Source organism: Phoenix dactylifera, chromosome 8 (genome assembly GCF_051530095.1).
Source record: "Phoenix dactylifera cultivar Ajwa chromosome 8, Ajwa_hap1_PhDact_Kaust_v1.1, whole genome shotgun sequence".
Taxonomy (NCBI): Eukaryota; Viridiplantae; Streptophyta; class Magnoliopsida; order Arecales; family Arecaceae; genus Phoenix; species Phoenix dactylifera.
In genome coordinates, this window is record NC_143197.1 from 28,497,668 (window position 1) to 28,522,226 (window position 24,559).

General features: G+C 36.5%; 2 protein-coding genes across 7 annotated transcripts; one reads left to right on the forward strand and one right to left on the reverse strand.

Moving 5' to 3' along the window:
- Positions 1-8,349: 8,349 nt before the first annotated feature.
- LOC103706250 (vacuolar-sorting receptor 1-like) lies at positions 8,350-15,345 on the forward strand. 4 transcript variants are annotated; one of them, XR_015968368.2, is made up of 13 exons: positions 8,391-9,192; positions 10,202-10,894; positions 11,011-11,099; positions 11,203-11,272; positions 11,357-11,440; positions 11,543-11,619; positions 11,701-11,782; positions 13,428-13,510; positions 13,607-13,664; positions 13,924-14,052; positions 14,468-14,574; positions 14,914-15,132; positions 15,238-15,345. XR_015968368.2 is itself a non-coding variant. In XM_008790304.6 (12 exons), exons 1-12 carry the CDS (start codon positions 8,889-8,891, stop codon positions 15,010-15,012), a joined length of 1,875 nt encoding a protein of 624 aa, XP_008788526.1. In that variant the 5' UTR covers positions 8,350-8,888; the 3' UTR covers positions 15,013-15,345. The 4 variants fall into 4 exon arrangements, 2 of the variants coding, with proteins under 2 accessions (XP_008788526.1, XP_088559525.1); XM_008790304.6 differs by having other exon boundaries at positions 8,350-9,192; positions 14,914-15,345; XR_015968369.2 differs by lacking the exon at positions 13,924-14,052 and having other exon boundaries at positions 8,406-9,192.
- Positions 15,346-17,098: 1,753 nt separating this feature from the next.
- On the reverse strand, positions 17,099-24,559 carry LOC103706251 (protein FATTY ACID EXPORT 3, chloroplastic-like). Of its 3 annotated transcripts, XR_015968370.2 has the most exons (9): positions 23,812-24,559; positions 22,551-22,938; positions 22,237-22,404; positions 19,486-19,532; positions 19,328-19,365; positions 17,638-17,739; positions 17,475-17,513; positions 17,292-17,391; positions 17,099-17,193 (listed from the first exon to the last, which is right to left on the reverse strand). XR_015968370.2 is itself a non-coding variant. In XM_026804355.4 (6 exons), the coding sequence occupies exons 1-6, from the start codon at positions 24,067-24,069 to the stop codon at positions 17,652-17,654; spliced, it is 987 nt and encodes a 328-aa protein (XP_026660156.3). In that variant the 5' UTR covers positions 24,070-24,559; the 3' UTR covers positions 17,637-17,651. The 3 variants fall into 3 exon arrangements, 1 of the variants encoding a protein (XP_026660156.3); XR_003385530.4 differs by having other exon boundaries at positions 17,099-17,391; XM_026804355.4 differs by lacking the exons at positions 17,099-17,193; positions 17,292-17,391; positions 17,475-17,513 and having other exon boundaries at positions 17,637-17,739.

Genomic DNA, 24,559 nt, shown 5'->3' on the forward strand with positions numbered 1-24,559 from the left:
ACATTGTGTAAGTAACTAATTATAATTACAAATAAAGGGCATATATTGCTCGTTTAGGTAACAACTTCATCAAGAAGGTCTGATATTTTTATACTGGAAGAATGGAATTGTAAAACTTGCAAATATAACTGCTGCGATCAATTTCAGTCTAGGAGCTTTTCCTTGGTATATATAGCTCTTTTTTCGAGAATTTTGATATATATAGCTCGTGTTTGCTTGATCTTTTCACTGCATACTTTCCCTTTTTAAGCATACACTATTGATGCTTTGATAAAACATGAAGCTAGTTCATCTGGTATTAGCTGTCCATTCAGCCAATAAACCATTAGACTATAAGAGGTAGATGTTAAATTTTACAAACTTATATAGAAGACCCTTTGTACATTTCATCATTTTCTTCTTATTTTGAAATGCCAGTCATTTCGATAACATAGTTGCTAATTTTTACTGTAGGATCTGGGCATCTCATCAAACCTTTTTTTTTATGACCATATGCGGTTACATCATGACCTAGACTCTTTGAAGTCATCATATTGTGTCAAACTTACTCATAGTGGATATCAAAGCTTTATCTTCATTGATCAACTAACCAAAGAAATTGAAGACATGAGTCTTGCAATTTTCTCACATCTTTCAGGTTTTTTTTCCTTGTTTTTATTTTTATCAATAATAGTGGGGAAAGACTTGATGATTATGGTTATAGTATTGATCAAAGATGATATACTATATAATAACAGGTAGAAAGGGAAAGGATTACAAAGGGAAACATAGAGGCCAAATAATTGAATAAGAAGACAAACTACAAAAAGCTTCTAAAATGACAAAGAGAGCCAACGAATTCATGAGTAAAAGATAAATCATCAGATATCGCTAAATTCAATAAGACCTTTAAGTTCTTGATATTTGAAGTTGTTTCTTCATGCAAGTGTTTAATCATCGAAATCATCTCCAACAACTATTAGTAAGCTTTAATGAGTTTCTTGATTTTTCAAAATCGTAACAGCGAGCAAGTTATGGCTTGCTATCGATCATTATCCGCAATATGCTTAGCTGATGAAGAAACACTTGTTCTTCCACAAGGAGGGCTTCTTTCTCTCCTGCCACCTCATTAAATCATTATTTTTTAAACGCCACCTACTCATCCTTCACTTCACTCTTCTTAATAAAGAATGGCCATTCCAACTTCTAAGAGAAGTCTAAAAAATTATTAATGTTACTTAAAACCATTTCATGTGCCAAAGTGATGATGTATTACTCCATCCATTTTATATTTTTGGTAAATACATCCTGATTTATTTATTCTTTCTTTATAGCATTTACTTGTTTCTTAGAGAGAGCTTTGAACAGTGATGCCTAAATTTCTTTCAGTGCGCATCTGATGAATATTGCATTGTTAAGTAGGAGAAGCCCATCTTTACATATACATGCAGGAACATGTTTTCATTATTCATTTCGTTCACATGCTTAATAAATAAAAATATATATACGATTTGAGCCTTTGATACATTCTAAATGCTTCCATATCTATCAATAATTAATCAAAAACTTATGATTAGTTCTCTTGTTTTATTTTTCTAACAAGAGTTCATCATCTGTTATATTGCACAATATGAACTTTAAACTTCCATTTAACAGGAAAAAGCAAAAACTAGAAAGAAAATTACAGCTCCTTGTAAACTCATTTTCATTGCACTTCTTAAAAGAGTATCAGAAGCTTGTTTGTACAAATTATATCCCATTAAACATAAAGAAGGGTTAATCAATTTCAAGCAGTGATTGATGGAAATCTACTCTGTTGTCTCTACCTGGATAGCTAACCTGGATATATTTCAACTTTAATAAATGGATTCAACAAGGGAGTAGGATCTTCTACAGGGGAAAGCTTTGAGCCTAACCGGAAATTTAGGTACATATTTACTGGTGATTCACCCGTTATCTTAGCTTTGTTGGTTTCAGTAAAGAATGTCCTTTAAGGAGCATGAATTCTATGGGCATGCAAATTGCCGGCTGTTTTGCCTCAAGAAAAGCCAATAGCAATAGACCACCAATGGAAGCTAGTAGCAGCCTAGCAGGATTTATTGATGACTGATGAAGAACCAGATTTTAGACCTTATGAAAGCATAGGAGACTGTTTTACCTAGATTTTGTCAATCTTTCGATTAAAGGAAATCATAACGGGATTCTTACGAAAACTACTTAGTTTTTGATTTTTATGATCTCAATGTTTTTCATTGAACTCAGCAACTGAATAGTTCAATCTAAAGAGAATAAGCATTATTTGAAAAAACAAACCATGCCAGTAGTACAATTATTTTCCTTCCCTCAAGAAAAAAACAAATTATGATTGTTTGCTCGAGTGTTGCACTTGATGCAGAGTAATTGCACAGCATTTACAAACATAAGCTACTCTAGAGGGAAGCCAAGGAAATGCTCAGAAGAAAAGGTGATAGCAAGTACCAAAGCCTGAGACATCTCTCCTTCACTCTACCCTAAGGGCTTCTGACCTACACTAACAAGCATGTGAGGGGAGAAGCCCTTGAGGGAGAGTGAGTGCTAGATGCCTCTGAAGAACACGTCGTCTCTTGAAGCGTACTTGTGTAGTGCTTGTTGCTTATTAGATTGCCTCATATGAGGACTCATAGGACGCTTTATATAGATCTCTGTATGAGGATAAACATCAGTATGTAAGATCTTCCATAATGCACTAGATGGAGAATAAGATCCTCTTATCCATCCACCTGGACCTTCTCCGTACTCCCATCGTGATTTCATTTCAAGGGAAATCGATCCTAGCATTGTGCTCTAAACTTTAGCTTGTGATTGACCTCTCAAAGCTACTCAACGTGATTGAGTTTTATGGTAGCTTTTATGTTGTCTTCTGGAGGACTTAAAAGAGGTTGCATTGTATGATTCGGATATGGGGACCCTTCTGAACTGGCCCTTGGGATATATGAGGAGTTAGCTTATTCTATTATTAGAGAATAAAGTTTGAAGAATTGGAATCATGTTAGCTGAATTCAGGTTGATATTCCCCCCATATCTCTAACAAAGGATAAGATGATTCCCGAACTCATTTCCTTGGCATGCAAAGGTTTTCCTTGATACATTCCCATCACCATTCAGATACAGGTAGGTGGCAGTTACGCGCGACTTCAACGTCAGAGAGAGCAAACCTACTCGTAAAACATGCAATCCTTTATAGTTTCAGGCAATCTGTCCTTTGGTTCGGTTGTCTCGAGTCCAAGGCATCACCCCAGATATATATACTATGGTTCAACAACATGACCACTCCGTGATCACGATGTTGTTGAGGCATTGTACTTCAAAACTCTACATCTTAATTAATTCTAACCTATGAGTTCTATTACAGTAAATTGTTTCCAAGGACCGCTGCAAAAAATTGAAAGTAGTTAAGGTTGAGATCCAGGCAATGCTCATGAATCATGATCCGAGAATGCATCCACACGTAGCTTTCAACCTTGTGTGGACACCACCTTTTTTATACGTTAAGACACTAGATTTTAAGGTGTTCATGTACATTATCTACGTAGCTCAACACTGTTGCAAGTACAAAATAAGCATGTTGATACTACCTTATTGGTGATCTCCTTCGTCAAACATGTGTTGTATTACAGCTGAAACACGCCGGACTAATATTGCATGGCTTGGTTCCTTCGAAATTGTTATTGAGAGCACCATCTGACGGTGAAATTGCTCCCACAGCTTCTTATGCTTGCAAGCACTGATGCATTTTGTTATAGCTTGATCTCCCCTTATATTCAAAAAATAACAAATAAAAAAAAGAAGAAAACTGTGTATATCTACTGAAATGAACAACTGATGCCGCTTGTGAAGTTATTATTCATTGTTTTGCATGAATATCCTCCTAAATATTAAATTTTTCATGAATACCTTTCTAAAATTAATATTTGCATGTATACCTTCGTAAAACACTTATTTTACTAATCTACTTTTTTTTTATCCTTGTTTTTGCATATGTACTCACGCTATCTAATACCTTTAAAAATTAACGATTTCAGATTAAAATTAAAATGATTAAAATATTCTTAATGGGTAGATGTGCAAAAAGAAATATTTATAAGGCGATTGTGATTGAAAATAAAAAATTAATTTCAAAATTTTATTTTATTTTTAATTAAAATAAACATGGCTTTTATTAAATATGTTAGAAGAACCGTTATTAGGGGCATTTGTGCAAAAACAGTATTTTATGAGGGTACAGAAATAAATATAAATTTTAAGAGGGTATTTACATAAATTTAATTTTTAGAAGGGTATTCATGCAAAAAAATCCTATATTTTTATTTATCAGCCTATGAAATTTTTAGATTTGCATATTAACTCTTGTGTTTTCTTATATTTATATTTTAATTTCTGAAATTTTGTTAGGTTAAATTAACTAGACGATAACAAAATATTCTGCTTATATTCTTCCAGCGGTATTGATTTTATATTTTTTATTTTCCTATTTTTATCTCTATCGCTTACACTTAGTCAACCCCTTAATCCATGCCACTCAACAGTTGGATTTTATATTGATTTTATATCAACTCTCTAAATTCCAAAATGCTTGCCAGCGAAATGGGCCACATCCCTTACTAATAATGTAAGATTGAGCCTCGTAAGAATGGCTAAGACAATTATCGGCCCAGTTTTATTGAGAACAGATCCAACCCGACCCAATCGAGCCTAGTTGACTCACCATGGACCGGTCCAAGCCTGGTGATGCTACATCTCACCATGGATCGGTCCTGGGGCATTTGAAGATGATTATTACCCAAAGAACGCCAAGATGTTAGCTTATTGTGCTCGCCCTGTTGGAAAACGCTTGCAGTATTTATTTACGGGAAGGCCCGTGAAGATCCGTGTAGGCGTATGTTTAGTTTCATATCGATTATTCGTTAGATAGATTTTGGATACTTATACAAAATCAAAAAACTCAAATAATACATTTTAATTAGTTTTTTTGGATGAGATCCTGAGTTATTTCAAATAGTATCAAAGTGGACTTGGCCTATAATCTATGTGGACTAGAAGACATTGCAGCATGAATTTATTAGAATTGACTACTAGCCGATCATGGTGCTTGTAATTAAATTTGAATGAATTTGAACTCTTAACCTCACGTGGATTTGAATGGATCAGTGTAGGTATATGTTTAGTCCCACATCAATTATTTGTTGGATCGATTTTATATATTTATATAAAATTAAAAATTTTAAAAAATATTTTTTAAAGTCAAGGCCAAAGCCACGGTGCCCGCGCTAAGTACACGTTTTTTTTATATATATACAAAGAGAGAGGACGCCAATCAGGGCGCCCGAGAAACTTACGTGGCGAAAAGGTATTGGGAGGCACACGTGCGGCTTGAGGCCTCTTCGCCAGAAATGTTGCAACGCCCAACAATGATACCAAAATGGATCGCCGGCCTTCATGTGTCTGGGGAGGAAAGATGAGAGAATGAAGTTTAAATGACACTTATTAGAATTGGAACGAGTCGAATGAATGACACACATCCTCTAAATCATAGACCGGCAATTATTAATTGATACTTTTAAATTTTCACAGAGACATCAACAATTGAAGCGATATCATTAGTTGATATTATTTGCACAGTATTATCGAACTAATGCTATCTAGATAGCAGGTAATCCGTGCCTTCGATGAGGTTGATGAATGGTAATACATGGTGGGGTGAGGTTATGGGATGGATTGGCCACCGGTTTCCCTCTGAACGCTTGCAACAGGGAAGGTTTGGTATCGCAATTGGGCCCCCAAGCACTCCTTCCATTTGGAGTTGTTTCAATTCACGTGGTTCACGCCTAGAAGTCCAATTTTGTCATATTATCACGTCGCTGTCGGCCGTGCGTCCTGCACCCAAACCCTGGTCCCCGCGTCATTATTTTTTACCGGTCGTCATTGGCTCATTGCACCTTAGTTCAATCATGCGATCTTGGTTAATTTTATGTGTTTTCTATTTTACTAATTAAATGCCATTTACTTATTACCCTCTGATTCTAATCACCCAACACTAATCACATGGAATGGAAAATGTGAATGAGGGGCTCCACTGTTAAAATGGAGATCTCTATTATACTTTCATGGTCCATGATAAATGGCTTTCCAGGTGCAACATTTTGCTCCACTTTTTATTTCTCCTCCGAGAAAGAGGAACGAGAAAATGCTAAGACTTAATCTTGGATGATGCATCTTCAAAAATCTAGACTTCAATAACTATAGTGTAAATGGGTCCCCTCCTCCCTTTCTTTTAATAGAAATTTTATAATGCAAGAATTTTCTAATCTCACATGTGTGGCCATCGATGTGATTAGCAATATTTACACTCGATGTTTAGTAGCCATGCATGATGTAGATATGAGCAGTGCTTGATCTATAAGCATATGATATTAATGGCTCCCTCGTCACATGAATTTTGCTCATCAACTTGGATATTGTACATATCATGAATTCATGCTTGATGTATCGTGGTAATCCCAAACAAAAGAATTTCTTGGGCAGTATTTTTTATTTATATCATCAAGCTTTTGCACATGAGATCAGGGTAGGTTCCAAATGAATTTCACGTAGCTACGTGTAGTAAAACAATTGATTTAAGAATCTATGTTGGTTGTTTGCCACTCAAACACATCTCCATGCATTTGTCCACTTATCAATAAATTCTCCTTAATCCCATCTATGACCCATCAATTGTACATAAATTTCTAGCCTTTGTTTGCATTTGTTGGGAGAACAGGTGGGAGATCCATTTTCACTGATATTACCTAGATCTGGATTTCTAGGGATGTATTATCTAATTGTTAAATAACATCTGATTGCTAATTAAACAAAGTAATGTGATCACTGAGACCAGCTCCTGTTCACTTTGGTCTTTGTTTTCATTATTTCATTCCTATAATAAGATTATGTTGATTGGCTTGCTAGCTTTCAACATATTAAAAAAAAAACCTTTGCTTATGCATGATAGATACTTATGATGCAATACATTATATTAAATATTAATATATTTATTAAACTCATTCATTGAGTCAATGTTTTGTTTGCATGGAAAAGTAGTTGATAATGATCATAGAATGATAATGATAAGTAGTCAAAGGCTAATCTTGAGTCTATACCATGCATCACTAGTCCATAATACATCGTGAATTAATCATCTACCTTGGTTTCCTTAAATTGAGATTATGTGCCATTTTTCTAGTATCTTTGTTAAAAGATTGCTATATTACCAAGTATGTAATATAACTTTGGATAAAAAAATTTATAGTTAGTGTACTATTAAAACATTATCATTGTTTACATCTATTGTTTGCTCCTAATTGCTGTTAAGCATGTCTTGAATAAAATTGTTTGATAAATTAATATTCATAGAGTTAGTTTTAATTAATTGAGTAAAGTTTCGATGGTGATGATTATAGTCATGACATAACCTGTATTTAATTAGTCTCAAAAACTGTATTCCGCTTGTGGGACAATTTTATTAAAATTATCCATCTGACAAATATCTTTAATCATCATTATACTAATTGCATTAAAAAAATATAGAAATACCCGTCCAAGTTTGGGCTATTTACATTTAAACCTTAAAAGTTTAAGAGTACCAATTAATCATTAAAACTTCAAATTTGTTACAATATGGTCAGTCGTCCATCTAGATTTTGACACCATTGATAGAGTGAGAAAGAAGATAAAAATACCTTTGATTCAAAAGAACCGGTTTGTAGCTTTCTCGAGATCTCAAAATGCTCCATTCAAGATCATTCATCTATCTATAGAGATCTTAATCTGCTACATCCTCTATCTATTTGCTTGCATAATTTTTAAATTTCTCTATTGCTATCATCCATCCACTTATATAGATATCAAAATACTCCATCTTTTGTCATCCATCTAATTGCACAAATATCAAAGTACTCTATCCTCTATCATGTATATGTTTACACAGTTGTCAAAGCGCTATGTTCGTGTGACTCTTTTCTCTTCACCTTTCAATTTGCATCAAAATAAAAGCTCTTGCTAAACTAGCGGAAGGATGGTTCTAGGATTTTTAAAAAAATTACTTATAAGGTGAAACCTCACGTGATAACATTTAACAATGATGGCTATATAATATTGCAACAAATTTAAAGTTTTAGTAGTTATTTTATTATTTTTTAACTTTTGAAATCTAAACGTAAATAGTTCAATTTTTAAAAAGTATTTATAAATTTAATTTTCTATATATATATATATATATATATATATATATCAAACCGTCCATCATATTTGATCAGGAATATTAATAAATCTTCCTTTGGTTGGACCGTCGGTTGAGAAGATAGATCATAATGGTTAATGCCTTGCTATAAATATCCGTGCGAACAGTTGTCAAGTTTGAAAATTCCAAGGAGAGGAAGCTGCAAAGGCAAACACGTCGCTGCGATCAGTCCTGCCGCTACGAAAAGAATACCACCGCTTCGCTCCCATCTCAAACCCTAGAACCAATAAAAGACTCCCCTTTTTTGGAGAGATCCGACTTTCCAATTCGAGTTTGCTTCATTTATTCCGTCCATCCTTAAATAGCGATCAATATCACACCAATCGGTTATCTTCAAAATCTGATCTTTCGAGGGGAAAATTAGCTATCTAGACGCTGTTTTTCTTGGATTTTTGAGCTGCCCGCAGAAAAATTTGGTTTTCTGATCTGATTTTTCTTTCTAGATCTAGTTTCTGAGCTAAAGATTGGATTTTTATGATCGTGGTTTGTCTAATTGAAGTTTTAGACGTATCGATCTGGATTTTTCTCCCTAAGTGAGCTTTTAGGGTTGAGTTTAACTTATCGTTTTTCTGGGAGACTACGGTTGGGTTTTTGGATGTGGGGAACAATGAGAGGAAAGCTGTGGTTTTCGGTCTGGGTTCTGTTTCTCTGGGGCTCTTCTTTGGGGAGATTTGTGGTAGAGAAGAATAGCTTGAAGGTGACTTCACCTGAATCACTGAAAGGGATCTATGAGTGTGCTATTGGGAATTTTGGTGTTCCCCAGTATGGTGGGACGATGGTCGGGATCGTGGTCTATCCGAAGGCGAATAGAAAAGCTTGCAGCAAATTTGATGATTTTGACATCTCCTTCAAATCTAAGCCAGGAAGTTTCCCCACTTTTCTTCTTGTGGACAGAGGAGGTGAGATTTGATGTTATTTATACTAAATTTAATTTAGTTTGTGTTTCATTTTGATCCATATGATTTTCCATCAATACGGATTTTCTTGAACTTTTTGGTGCGATCTTTTTCTGCTTAATCTTGAATTGACGAGGAAAAAAAAAATTTGTTCAACTATAACTGTGCAGATATTTTTTTCTTTTTTTCATTCGGCTGGGTTTAAATTGTTGCAGTGATATTTTTCCCTCTTGTTGCTGTTTTTTTTACCATAAAGTGGTCTTAACTTTTTGATTTTTAGTTTCATGTAGTGCATGCCTTATGTATTTGCTCTGGTAAAACAACTATTAGGAAATTTAAAAAATTGGGCTGCTTTATGTTATGTTGGGCATCTTTTTAGCTGGAGTCCACATATGTTAGCTCTTGCTCCTTGGGTTGGTTTATGTTGTTTGAGTACATGTTTGGCCATTGATTGTGATAGTGGAGTCTGAGAACTGATTCATGAAGTTGCTAGCTATTAGATGTTTCCATGTTCAGCATCTTTAACATGGTTTTGGTGACATATATTTGCTCATGAGAATGTGGATCTTCTCCTAATTATAGAAGGCAGTCTGAAGAACTGATTGAATTTGGGAGCTAGGTATGTCAAAAGCTAGATGTCTACATCATGCTGAAAATGCAAAAGCTTTCTATTTCTTTGAAGAGTGCTTCATATGATCATCTGTAATTGATTGAAGCAGCCCACCAATGGAATCATACTCACTCCCAAGTATAGTTTGATATTCAAGCACATTATGAATGTTGGCACTTCCCTTAGCAATTCTATTTGATTTCAAGTTTTTAATTTTTTAAATAGAAAACCTTATTTTGCTAATTGCATTTTCTTCTGAACATTGCAATGCAGACTCATCTGCAGTTTGCAATTCATATCTAATGATGACAGGCTGTTGATGTTGAGTCTCTTAATATATTGGTTATTTTAGGTGCCTCCATGTGAACTAACTAATATTCAATTTGTTCTCATGATGAGCAGATTGCTACTTTACGGCAAAGGCATGGAATGCACAGAATGCAGGAGCTGCTGCAATCCTTGTTGCTGATGATAAGGTAGAACCTTTAATAACAATGGACATGCCTGAAGAAGAAAGTGGCGGGGCAGATTATCTTCAAAACATCACAATTCCTTCAGCACTTATTAGCAAGAGCTTTGGTGATAATCTAAAAAAAGCACTAGATAATGGTGACATGATTAATGTCAATTTAGATTGGAGGGAATCTCTACCTCATCCTGATGAGCGTGTGGAGTATGAGTTTTGGACCAACAGTAATGATGAATGTGGCCCAAAATGTGACAGTCAAATTGAATTTGTAAAGAGCTTCAAGGGACCAGCACAAATACTGGAGAAAAAGGGCTATACCCAGTTCACACCACATTACATTACTTGGTACTGTCCTGAAGCTTTTATCCTGAGCAAACAGTGTAAATCGCAGTGCATCAACCATGGCAGATATTGTGCCCCTGATCCAGAACAGGACTTCAGCAGAGGCTATGATGGGAAAGATGTGGTGATCCAAAACTTGCGCCAGGTCTGCGTATTTAAGGTTGCTAATGAAAGTGGGAAGCCTTGGCTGTGGTGGGATTATGTGACTGACTTCTCAATCAGGTGCTCGATGAAGGAAAAGAAGTACACAAAGGAATGTGCTGAAGAAGTAATCCAATCACTGGGTAAGTTTGACAGTTCTTCCTACTATCTATGCTGTTTGATAGGTTGCTTTACTGATGAGGGAAAGCAGATCTGTGCTAGTGAAGCAGGATCAGATGATTTTTGATGGTTTTTACAGGTGTTGATCTCAAGAAGATAAATAAATGTGTTGGAGATCCTGATGCTGATGAAGAAAACCCTGTGCTTAAAGCTGAACAAGATGCTCAGGTGAGCCTGACATTCTTGTACTAGGTTATAATATCTTAATCATGTCTATGGCATTATCTATCCACCTGATTTATTACTTATATCTTGTAATTTCGAAATTTAGATTGGGAAAGATTCACGTGGTGATGTTACCATACTACCAACCCTTGTCATTAACAATAGACAATACAGAGGTGTGTTTTACAAGCAATTATGATGTGCACAGTGGTTCTATAGGACTTTGGTGAGCATTTCTTTAAATCACTTGTTATTGTTAGGTAAGCTGGACAAGGGTGCCGTGCTTAAAGCAATCTGTGCAGGTTTCCAGGAGACCACTGAGCCAGCTGTTTGTTTGAGTGAAGGTAGCTGAGATTTATTTGTAACTTGTGTTGCATTGCTAATCTCATGATATATGTGTAGGAGATTTGTTTGTATTTATTTCTTATTTGATGTTGATTTTGCAGAGATAGAGACAAACGAGTGCTTGGAAAACAATGGTGGATGCTGGCAAGATAAAGCTGGAAATATCACTGCTTGCAGGGTATTTGTTTTATCATGCATCATGTTTCGTCCCTTAATGTATTAAATCTGTGTTTTTGTGCCATAATTTTGCATATCACAGGATACTTTTCGTGGAAGAGTATGTGAGTGCCCTGTCGTGCAAGGTGTAAAGTTTGTTGGTGATGGATACACCCACTGTAGAGGTATGCTATTGATCAAATCATTAAAAGGAGCTCCAATTATGTATTTATCTATTGTTCCTAATGTTAAGTTGTACTAGGTAGCATTTGGATCAATCAGGTATCTGCTCTGTGATGTACTTGTGCTTTGTCAGTATTTATTATAAACAAATGGACATGTATCATGCATTTGAAGCATGGCTGCTCCATATATCTCCAATATGATGTAGCAGCAAGATGCTGCTAATCCCATAGCACCTAAACTTCTCCATCTAAACTTGATTGTCTCAAACAGTCATTAGGCTATCCTGTTTCTTGATAGTTAATGTGTTGCGGTGAGTTCCAATACTGATATGAGCAGCATGTTGACTCTTAATAATAGTCGTGGTCATCATTGTCGTTAATCTAAATTTTAGGTATTACTTTTTCCACCCAAGGTGACTGATAATGTTGTCATATAATAACTGTATAACGTCCATTTCAACTCCTAACCTAAGCCTGAGGTTGAGACTGTCGGCTTTCTAGTTTTTATGATCTTTTATGCTTAGACACTCATAAGATATGCATATTCAGATTTTGATACAAGCTCAAAAATTAGACTAGACATAAGACAAATATATCACTTATGTTTAAATATTCCAAGTCTCTTCAGTGTCTAATTAGAGAAAGGTAAGTATATGTATTGAGTCAAATGCAATTTATGGATTTTTTTTTTTTTTTTTTGGTCTGAAGTCTAAATATTTGTCAACCACCATAATCGTGTTTTGAACATGCCATCTCATCCTAAGAGCTTAAATGGAGAGAACTATGAAAGCACATGACATGCTTCTTTCTAAAACAATTTCATTATTTGTAAACAGTGTATACCTGATATTTTTTGTTTGTTTTGTTCTGTATGTTTTTCAGTTCAAGTGAGTTGTTGTTGTTGTTCTACATAAATAATCAATGCTTTCTGGATCAGTAAGATAGCAGAAGATTAAGATTTATCAGTTATCATTGGATCAACAATTTAAATTTTATATGCATTTGTAATGGAGACCATGAAAGATGCTCATCTTAAAAGGAAAACCATGCTACTGGCTTCGACAGGGTCAAATTTGATGACTTATTACGAGATAAACCTTGGCTTTGAGAACCAGAGGATTATCTGGAAATCCCATAAGTGATCTGAGGGATATACAAGTTGCAGCAGATAAAAATATTTTTGTGAGATTGATTTTCAACCCTGATTTTTGCTGTGAATCAATAGGATGGTTTTTGATGAACATTTAGAAGTTTTTAGAACCTTGATTGTATCAAACCAAACCAGCAATACTTATCCCTTCAGGAGTGGTTGGCAGTGTAGATGAACATGCGATCCATCAAAAGTTCGAGAACATTATACAACTAGCTCCCCATCTTAGAGCGATTTGAATGCACTGTAAATGCCTCCTTTGTGCAAAGCTGATGATTTGTTCGCCATGAAGGTGCTCTCACAGGCATATCCAAATGTCCAAATTTATCTCAGTTCTTGAACGAGGCAACTTTCATAAATGTCAAATTTTGCTGCCTTTTCATGTCTTTTCATTTATAGGCTCATCTTTTTGCTGTCAATATAATTTGCATCCTTTAGAAGCAAAATCACCATGTACAACCATCAATTTGTGGAAATGAACTTTTTGTACTTCAGCTTCTGGATCTGGACGGTGTGAAATTAACAATGGAGGCTGTTGGAAGAAAACCAAAGATGGCAAGACATTCTCTGCCTGTGTCGTAAGTGTTTCAGAGGAAGGGCTATTTTGTTTTAAAGAAAACATATTTATTTAAGCGTGTCCTTCAATTATAAGAATTTTATTATGGATAATGCAGGATGATGGATGCAAATGCCCACCCGGCTTCAAGGGTGATGGGGTCAACACTTGTGAAGGTATTTTCTTACATGAGCTCCCTTGTATTTTTGAACAACTTAACTAAAGATTTATCTGTTTAGCTAGCTTTCGAACTTTCTGGGTCGCTTCTTTTTGGACATAAGGTTATGCATGCATGTGTATAAATCCAATCGTGTTCATTTTGGCGTTCTGGTTCAGTTTGCACCGCTGAAAGGTTCTCAGGGTTGCTGCAGACATGGCATTCATATGCTTGAGTTCTCTATTTTATTATGCATTTCTAATCGTAATTCTTTTCAGATATTGATGAATGCAAAGAAAGGATTGCTTGTCAATGTTCAGCATGCAAATGCAAGAACACGTGGGGAAGTTTCGAGTGCAGCTGTAGTGGTGATCTGTTGTACATTAAGGAGCATGACACATGCATAAGTGCGTATTTGTTGTATCTCATATTTTAAATGTTTGACGCCTTTTTCTGTAGTACAAAACCAGAGTAATGAGAAATGTATATAAATATTTTCTCGACAAGAAACTACTTATAAACATCAAGGTGCAGCAAAGTATCAAACTTTTACATATTATATTACTAGAAGTGCATGAACATTAAGCTGGGGTCAAAAAAGGATTAGTTGGCATCTATGGTCTTGGACTTTTAACATTGTCATCTTAGTCATGTATCACTACACCAGTTTCTAAATATGATGGATCAGTGAAAGGATTTTCAGCTGCAAAATTTTATTTTGGAGTTTTCCTTCCCTAATAGGTTGTAACAGTTAATAGTATTGCTATGCCAGTTTGTCTTATTCAGTTGGGGTTGTGTGTTGCATGTGGAAATGTTGTCCAGGTAAAAAGGCAGCTGCAGAGATTGGCTGGAGCTTTTTGTGGGTTATTTTCTTTGGTCTGGCAGTAGCAGGAGTGGGAGCCTATATGGTGTACAAGTACAGAATCCGGGTAAAGCCTTGCTTGCTAACCTTATCAACTTTGCTAAATTTTATCATCTTTCTGTACATTTATTCATGCTTGATGCTTTAAAGTTTTGAATATGCTTGCATTAATAAAAATGTGTTCTTTTCTGCAGTACTTTTAAAGAGAAAATAGTCAAATATGTGAAATCTTTTTTTTAAATCTTTGCGTAATCTGTATTCTGTACATTAATCTATTATGCAATACAAAGCTGCTTGATTTATGCATGCATAAGTTAGACTCTGTACAGGTTCAGATTTTTGCTTTCGTTTAATGAATAAATATTCTAGACCAGCAATCTGATTTTGGTTCCATATTTTTGGTCAGAGCTACATGGATTCAGAGATACGTGCCATCATGGCTCAGTACATGCCATTGGACAATCAAGGGGAAGCCCCCAATCATATCCCTCATGGGGACATCTGAGTTGCAACAGCCTCTTGCGGGAAGGAGAGCGATTTTACAAAAACAACAAATGCTTGTCTGCCACCCAGTTGCCTGTTTAATTGGGTTGTATTTGTACTAGTGGGGCTAGGTTTCGCTCAGGTTGGTATTGTTGCTACTCCCTTGATTATGGGGAATCTAGGCAGCTTTAGTGTAAATTTGAAGTTCGTTCTTGCCACCATTTTAATCTCTGAAGTGGTGGTGCAGGTCTGTAATGCTCTCCTGCTGTTGTAACTTTTGCACCACATATCTACCTGATGAATAATGTGAATTTCTCCCTCATTAAATTGTCAGATAAAGCAAAATTGAATCTTATGATGTTGCTTGAGGGTGTTATGGTTTGTCAGGTGAATTTCTTACTGATTATTGGGGTGGAAACAATTTCCTGATCTGGGTACGAGTAACCGGAGTGGGTTACTTGCACGACTTAATCACAGGCTGAACACTTTGTGACAAGGTTGTGCTTCACTGTTCCCTTCTAGTGTGGGGTGCCCAGATTGCTTAAGGGAAATTGCTTGCTGAGGACTTTGTTTTATAGTTTTCTTTTGGTTAATTAATGTGGTTGCACTAGAGATTGAGCATTTTTATGCCAACCGGTTCTATCATTTTTTTTCTTATTAGATTTTTCTGCTAGCTTGAGGTTGCTCTAGTGCTCATTCCTCTGATATCGGTGCAAGTCTTGCAACCAACCGTGGCTCCACTTTCAGCCTTAACCTCTTCTCACAGGTCAGAGCAAGTGTAGAATCATGAATAGAGATGGGAATTATGATTTGCCTGATTTCTATGTGAAATTTTACAAATATTTTCTGCTTTTTGGGGGAGTAAATTTGGATTATAATACCAATCTAGCAAAAATGCATCGGTGTGAATCACAAAATAAAATTTGCAAAAAATAAGAAGGGATATCAATCAGTGCTTTCATTTTTCTGTAAATATGCATCGTTTTAAAAGAATATATCACTTCTCTATAAATATGTATGTCTTAAAAGAATATAGGATGGAAGCCATTCTCCTACAGTCCTGAATCAATGGCTGGGAATTGATTTCAGAAATTGGTGGATTCAATAGCCACCTAATCACAATCAACAAGTCCTATTCAAGAATAATACGATTTGCCCTCAGATATTATTGCATACAACAGTCCTTTCCATGCCCTATGCAACTCAGCAATTGCAACCATTATCTTAAAACTAGCTGCAATCATTGCACCGCAAACTAGCTCTACGAAAGTCACCCGTGCACTGCTTCGGCTTCTAATATAGAATATTTTCTGCTTTCACTTGTCATTTTGGAAATTGAAGTAGGGCCTCTCAGGATGGCCGAACAGCTTGTGCGATGAGCATTCCCTATGTGGCTAGTAGTTGGACGATGATGGAGGCAGGGAGCAAGAAAGTTTTCTAATTAAAAAAGTTCCTTGGAAGAGGAGGAAGATATAAATCATCATTCAGATTGAATGGGAAATCCTGTTTTTTATTTTCTGTTTCAGGATTATGTGCTTGGGTGAGTTTTGGATCTCAGTGTTTCTTCCTCTAGACTGCTTATTTCCTCATATCCTGCAAAAGAACACGCACTGCGAATGGCTTGTGCTTGTTCCTGTAAATTACTCTTAACGGATCTCAGCTCGACCAGTACTTTAAAAGAACCAACGTCAGCTTGCTGCCCCTAGTCCTTACTGACATGGACGAGAGACACTTGGTTCTCTGCGAGAGACCGTGGAAAAGGCTTTCATCAAGCTGAGCCAAAGATCAAATGCGTATTTCTTGAGACTGCCTGCGTTTGGGGATCAGCACCGGCAACATGCATAAGTGATAACCTTTACAAATGGTGGGGGCGGAAAACACTAATTAGTCTGCAGAATTGGGGTGTTTTCTGAGGCCATGCAAATTTGCATCCTGAAACACTGCAAAGCAACACAGCAAACTTCCTACAAGGCGAGCTTAATGGTGAAATTGGTACGATGTTGCAAATATCATTTATGGGTCACCCAACATTAGCAGCCGCCAGTAACAGTGATCTGATAGCTATGGTTGAGATCTGAATACTTGTTATGAGAGCTACGAGAACAGCATACAAGGAACTGACCTGATTAAATTTGCCAAAGATATGTTCCTCGAAATGGTGCCTGGCGCATCGAGTTACACACGATTGGCCCTATAACAGCACCTGACAATTGGACAAATGGAAGGTGCTATGTGGGCTATTTTCCATGAAGATCAAAATTCTAGGGAAATCTGTGGAATTACTGGAGTTACATTACATGCCTAAGAAGAAAAGGAGAGAAGTTCTTCTTGATTCAAGGATGGGAGATCCTCTCACACAGAAAGCAAATTCTACAGACCATCAGAATCCAGCTTTTTATGCCTGATGACAGAAAAAAGAAATCAAGAAATTAGAAGAAATCCTAGTGAAAGAGAAGGCAAGACAAAAAGATGGTGAGCGCTCACTCTTCCTGCTGCTGAACACTGAAATTGACCTATTTATTCCTGATGCAACATTTTTAAAACATCCAAGAGTTAGATATCAGATAAGACTTAAGAGGTCAAATAGGACGGGATGAGATGACTCCAATATTTCAGAAAAGCCAACATATTTGATGTAATAACTAACCTCTACCCAGACCATTAATTCTCTGATCTTTCTTCTGTGGCTGTACCTTTATAGCGACTGTCCATTAAGATCCAGTAAACATAGGAAGCTACCATTGCTCCACTGCACTCCATAAGTTTAACAGTCAGAGCACAAATTAAGATACCCAAGCCAAAATCGAGACAAGGTGGCCACAAAAAAAAGTAGACGTTACTAACCGAGGAATGAATCTCTTGGGGCCTCGGGTTGCAAGCAATTTGTGAATTTAATAAATTGAAAGTATTGCTAACATCTTCATGGAAGTATATAAAAACTGCACAAGAACTTTTTATGATATTTTTTGACGAACCATATATGCACCTTTTCTATCAGTAGGGGAAAAAACATGGACCTCACAGAGTTGGTCCCCATTCACAGGGACAAAAATAAAGAAAAAGGAAAAATTACATATTTTCAAGCATGAAAGATGTTAAATCTGCTGAGATAAATGACCATGATATTCAATGGCAATGATTAAACTATAATCAAAATTTGTCTGTTAACTAGATAAAGACGAGTGGCTTGCACATGCTTGGCAAAACACCTATCACACATTATACTAGGAGGGTTTGTTTATCTACTAAAGCAAAGTTAAGAGTGAAAATGACAATAAAAACTGTGATGTTCAGAAACAGCTTAGGCAGTTGATTTAAGTGCGTAGAAGATTTTATTACCAAATGATCACTCTTTATAAAGACAAGCAACCAAGCAAAATTCAGTTCACCAAACAAAGAAACATCCAGGAAAATAAAACCAGAACAAAAGAACAAACTACACTATTGGAAATGATCGCCAATTTGCTAAAGATTGAAACACTTTCATATTAGAATCAAAGTTGAGGAAAAAGAACAGTTTTTTCATTACGAAACATCACCAGTGTCTCACACATGCGATGCACATGATTAAAATGAATGAATGGTTGTGATATTTGATTAAAAATTATTTATAGAAGCTAAATAGCTGCAATTTATTTTGTTGATGATACGCAAGAATGCTTATTTGATTTGCCAGTTTCGAGGAACAAAGATTTATTGAGAGTCATTTATTTCTTCTTTCATTCTCATCATTGTATTATGGATCATCAGTTATACAGGATCAAAGAATTCAAATAATACTTTTCAGCTAGTCTTTTTGGGTAAGATTCTGGGTTGTGACAAATGGTATCAGAGCAGACCCGACCCATAACTTATGTGGACTGGAGGACACTGCAGCACAAATGTATTTGAGCTAACCATGAGCTAATTGTAGTGTTTGTGTTTGGATTTGAATGTATTTGGATCTTTAGCCAGACAAGGACGCTAAGGCTTAAACGGGGAGAGTATGTAACAACCTGTGTGGACGTATTTAGTCCCACATTGGTTATTCGCTGGAGAAATTTTGGATACTTATACAGGATCAAATAACTCAAATAATACCTTTCAGCAAACCTTTTTAGGTAAGGTCCTAGGTTATGACACATATTCAAAGCATCTTGTTTATAAATAATAATAGGAGATGCAGTGAAAATATAATGGATTCCCAGACATCTGCGAGTGTTAGTTTGTGTCATTAAGTCAAACATCAAAGTTTCCTAATTCTGTCATAAAAGTTTAAAGATGATCCTTTCTTTAGTTAGAATAAAACAGTGAAAAACAGCAGCAAAGGTAACCAACTCAAGTTTTTTAACACTAACCTGATGATGATCATTAAACGAGATGGCAATGATCTCCTCTGCAAGGTAAGAAATAAGTCATTACAATCAGGCTTATTTTCTATCTTGTTTCAGACAAACCTACATACTCCAAATATATTTTAAGCCATTCTAAGGTTTAAAACTAGAAAAACTTTCACCTGACAGAACAACAACCACTCATTTATGCTGATAATCGACACAATTGCTGCACCACCAGAGTTGTAGGTCAATTAATGTGATTCTAAAAGTCAATATGCCAGAGAATAAAGAAGGAATTGACAATGAATAAAATAGTTATTCTTTCACACTGAATTTAAACTCGAGATGATGATTGAAGAAATATCATCTAAAATCAGAATCAATGAATGATGATGTAACACATTAATAATTAAAGCCCCCAAAAGTTAAAACAGCATGATAACATAGATCGATCATTTCTCTCTGCAGTTCTATCTTATCTTTTTACATGTAGCTTGAAAATACGTCCTGCTGACTGATGCTGTTTCATCATACAGGTGTACAGCAAGTCTATCAACCAGATTCTGCTTGCATAATGTATGGAGCAATTATAGCATGTTGTAAGTCATATATTTTGGATGATAAAAAATGATCTTGCATTGAAATATACTGAAGTGAAGGGTAACGAGATCCTTAATTTTGAAAAGTAATCACCTATTTCAAGCCACTCTTTTGGGCAACAAGTATTAATACCACTTCACACCTGTCAAGCTATGAGGACAGATTTAATTTCTTGCTCATACGTTGATTAGTACGACAACAAATAGAGATACTGGTGCAGTGCAGATGTGCAGCACATCCATATGCATGATTTCTCTGCATATACAAGCGTGCATCTTTTATGAGAGGTTTCTCAAACTTAACATATATTTCACCACTTTCTCCTACTTTGTAAATATCACAACATGCATTCAGTCTTTGCCCTATCTGTTCTCTTTAAAAAACAGCATTATCAGCCACGGCTACAAAGATTTGGGAACTTTGTGAAGCTAATTACTTGCAATTTAAACCCATGAGAAATATTAGGAGCATTCTCATGATCTGCATGGTACACGTGAATCCTTTCCCCCTGTCAGTATCAGCAACTTTTAAGGCAAAATTGACTGCTTAGAGGTTTCAAATGTTTTTTTTAGGATGTGAAAGACATTTTACCATCATAACAATACATTTTAATTAGTTAATGTTATTGATAATTTTGCAGTCTTAAACACCTTGTTACAAAAACCAAAACTGTCTCCTCACAATGCCCTTTATCAGATCAGGGAGAGAGATCCTCGCATTCAAAGAAAGCCCAAAAATTGGCACACAAAATCCCCACTAAACCTCCTCCTCGATAAGGGGACCATCATGTTCCTTGTCATTGAAGGAATCACCATGCTATTCGGATCCATTCCTACTTCTTAAGTCATTATTTTCTTTCCAGATTTTATGTATCTCATGTGCTACAAGATGAAAAGCATTAACTAGAGCATTCTTCCTTTTCTTTACCCAACAACCTTTTTTGGAAGAATCCATACAAACGCACAAACTAGTCTTCATTGGAACACACATGGGAGAACCAATCTGTCAGAGCCATTATCAAAACTTAAAAGATTCATAACATTATGTTGCACATTTCCTTTTTCTTTTAAGGTTTTGGATGTCACACCTCAAGCTACGTGGGCCTACTTAACTGTGCATACCACTTGAAATTGTGCATTTGCAACCGATCCACAACCAAAACCATGCTAGAGCCATGATTGCCCACTCTTCACCATTAGAAGCAATACAAGTCATCATCTCCCGTAAACACAGTGAGAGTCATTTCAACTGATGGGCTCAGCCAATATGGTGCATCCCATTCAAGTATGTCAGGCTGGCATATGCATTGTCTACTTCCTTTCGCTATAAAACACATTCTCTTTTTTAATGTCACCCTCTCCTGCCCCACAATTTCTGTTTTTATTTTTGAGAAGAATTTGTATTACCAATAGAAACACTGCCTCAACAAGTGGTCACACCATAAAAATTTTACATAGATATCTTACTTTACAGCTGTATGTCTAGCAGAAACTGAGAAACTACTTGTGCTTGCCATCCATTAACAGTCTTGCTAAAATTTTCAAGTTAAACTTAAATCACCTATAAAACACATACTTAATCCTAAGTCACATACTTTTATCTCATTTTCTCAACAAGTTCCACGATTCATCATCAATTATTTCCTAGAAGTTATCATCATTCATGGCTAAATCAACAAACCTAATTTGTCCCTACCTCAATAAGTCACCTCCCTTTTAAAATCATTTATAAATCAGAGATGTTTATTGCTTCCAATTCACTATGGTCAAAGGATAAAAGATATGCAATTTTGCGCTTAATGATGAATTACTAGCAAATATGATTTGCGGTAGAAAGACCGACTTTTCTCAGCCTGCCCTTAAAATATATTAATTAATAGTGAATTTTAAATATGACATAATGTGTACATATGGTGCTCATCACATCTCAGTTGAAATAGTATAAATATAAAATATCACATAAGCAACAAAATATACAGATAGCCTAATTCTACTAACAAACAACAGTAGCACCAAATGTGTCTTTTTTAATAAAACCTAGTTACTTGCATGGCTCTATGGGATTATTAACAAGAAATTGGATTATAATATAATGTTATTGGATGATTTTCACTTTATTACAGGTGAATTGCTTTTGGAGGTGTTTGTGATGCAATACATTCAGTAAGGGGTCTTCTAGAGCTATTTGGTTGAGGCCTTGTGCTTGTAAATTGTAAGACTGTGCCCCAGGAAGCCCATCAGGCTTCTGCATCCCAGCATCTTACCTTTAAGGCTCAATTACCATTTAATAGTATCAGCAGCAGCAGTAGCGATGGTAATAATTGAACTTACCAGCTTGCCCTTTCAAATTTAGTGCAGATGGTTGTCCACTCTTCCATGATCTCAGACTTGATATACCGAGAGCCAAAAGTGCAGTACCAAGAATGATACCAAACCGAATAGCAGGAATGCTTCCAGTCACCATGAAATGGAGAAAGCCTCCAATGGCAAGAAAGGTTCCTGCATAAATTAAACAATTTTTTGTGTGTAAAACTAACCATAACTAATGACAGTGACACAACCATATAAGCAGCTAAGATAGAGAAGAAAAATGCAATCCTAAAAAGGATAGTTTCATTAAAAAAATATATATGACATTCACATACCATAAGGAATGCCAATGTGGTAATCTCGGATCTCAGATATGTTCTTCAATTCACTTAATGATATGAAAGTTTCCAGAATATCCTTAACTGAATCAGGATAATTTTTTGCTGTTGTATTAAGATATTCTTTTCCTTCCTTACTGAGTTCTTTTGCTATTATACTCAAATCATGCTGTGCTTTTTCTGCCTGAATCTTCAGCTTCTCAGATGCTTCAAGCAATGTCTCCATTGCTTTCTTGGAGTACACTTCATATGCTTCTTTGGAGGTGGCTTTCATTTTCATGGCTTCTGCTTTAGCATATTCTAATAACTGCTTCCATGTTTCCTGTGAAATCTCCATCTTTATTTCAGTTTTACCTTCCCCCTCCGCTTGAATATCTGATTGGTCCTGAAGATAAAGATATCATACAACCATCAAAAATTGGTAGGAGTATGAAATCTAGTAAGGACGTCAAGAAACATAGGTCAATTCAACTGATAGTCAACATAACATTCTTTTAATGATGACACAGCACTCCCTTTATATGAAATTTTGTTGCGAGGACAATGCTAAAACTAAAAATATTCGATATAAACTTCTAGCACATGACACTCATTCATTTCCAATGACATATTAACAAGGAATTATCATTTACCATGCGATTTATGTGAAAAAGTTTTAGTTCTGGTCAACATTCCTTTGATTGTACCCCCTAAAAAAATGCTGCCAAATATCGCAATCTCACTTTCAAAATTCTCACTCTCATAGAATGGTTGTGCCTGATCCACTCAGTCTATCTAACTCATATGATCTACTGCAGGTGCATTCTCTCATAGATTAAACCATGTGAAGATTGGCACCAATCGTGCAACATCTCGAACTTGGTCCAAGCCCAAATCTCACCAATCATTCTACAAGATTGACTCCATACATCGATCAAATTCAGCACCACATTTCCTGGTTCAACATCCTCTAAAATGAAATTAACTTTTTAAAATTTAATCTTTTTAATACTCATTATCACCACATGAGCAACAGTTCATAATTATAAGTTGCGATCGAAACCCTATCAAAAAAAAAAGGCCAATTTTCCTAGTTCCAAAAATCACAGAACAGTAGAAGGAAGAACAGTATCAAATTAGAACAGCATAGAGCGCCCACTCTCAAAAGAACCGAAACCAATCCCACCAATCGGTAAAAAAATAGCGTCGAAATCAGGATCCAACAGGACAAAGCAAGCTCCAGAAACAGCGGAGATAAAATCACTCAAGAACGGCTCACCGATTCCTCATGCGAAGCAGCGAAGGGGACGGGCCTCGTGGCCCGTCGTTCCACCGCGACGAGACGAAACCCGGGGCCGGGGCTTCTTTTCAAGAGGGAGGATGGAGCCAGACCCAACCCGCGGGGAGGAACGACTTCGAGGTGGAAGAAGGGCGAGCAAGAAAGGCGGCAGAAAGCCTGCGGCACCCTGATGCCATAGAGGCTAGGGTTAGTGCCAGGGTGTCCGAGGGTGGCGAAGCTCTGGAGAGACGCAGCCATGGCGAACTGCGGCCAGAGAGAGCAGAGCTTTGGAGAGCGAGGAGATGGCGGACAGCTCGAAGAATTGGGTTCGTCGGGAGGTTTACTGGGGCTTCATATGGACGTATGCAAGCATTCAATTATGCACCTGAGAAGGTGGCCTCCGAGTTGGAGTGTCAACTTGCAGCACCAAACCTATCATCGAGAAACAGCCACGTGTCCAACAATTCTCGGATACTCGTGGGAACGCTACGAAATTTGCCGTTACGGGACGCGTGGAGGCCCGAGCGACGGGCCGGACGTGGAGAGGCTCCTGAGGCGACCCGCAAATCGCGTGCGGCACGACAAGCACGCAACTAGAGAAGTGGGACCCGCGGCAGCCTCCACGTGACCGTGGGTCCAGCAGAAAAGCCTCTCAAGATTTCATGCGTTCCAAAAGCTATACGCGAGAGCTCGGCCGTTGAAGTCCTTGCAATGAGCAGCAAGGCGCCATAACTCTCCTCATCTGGTT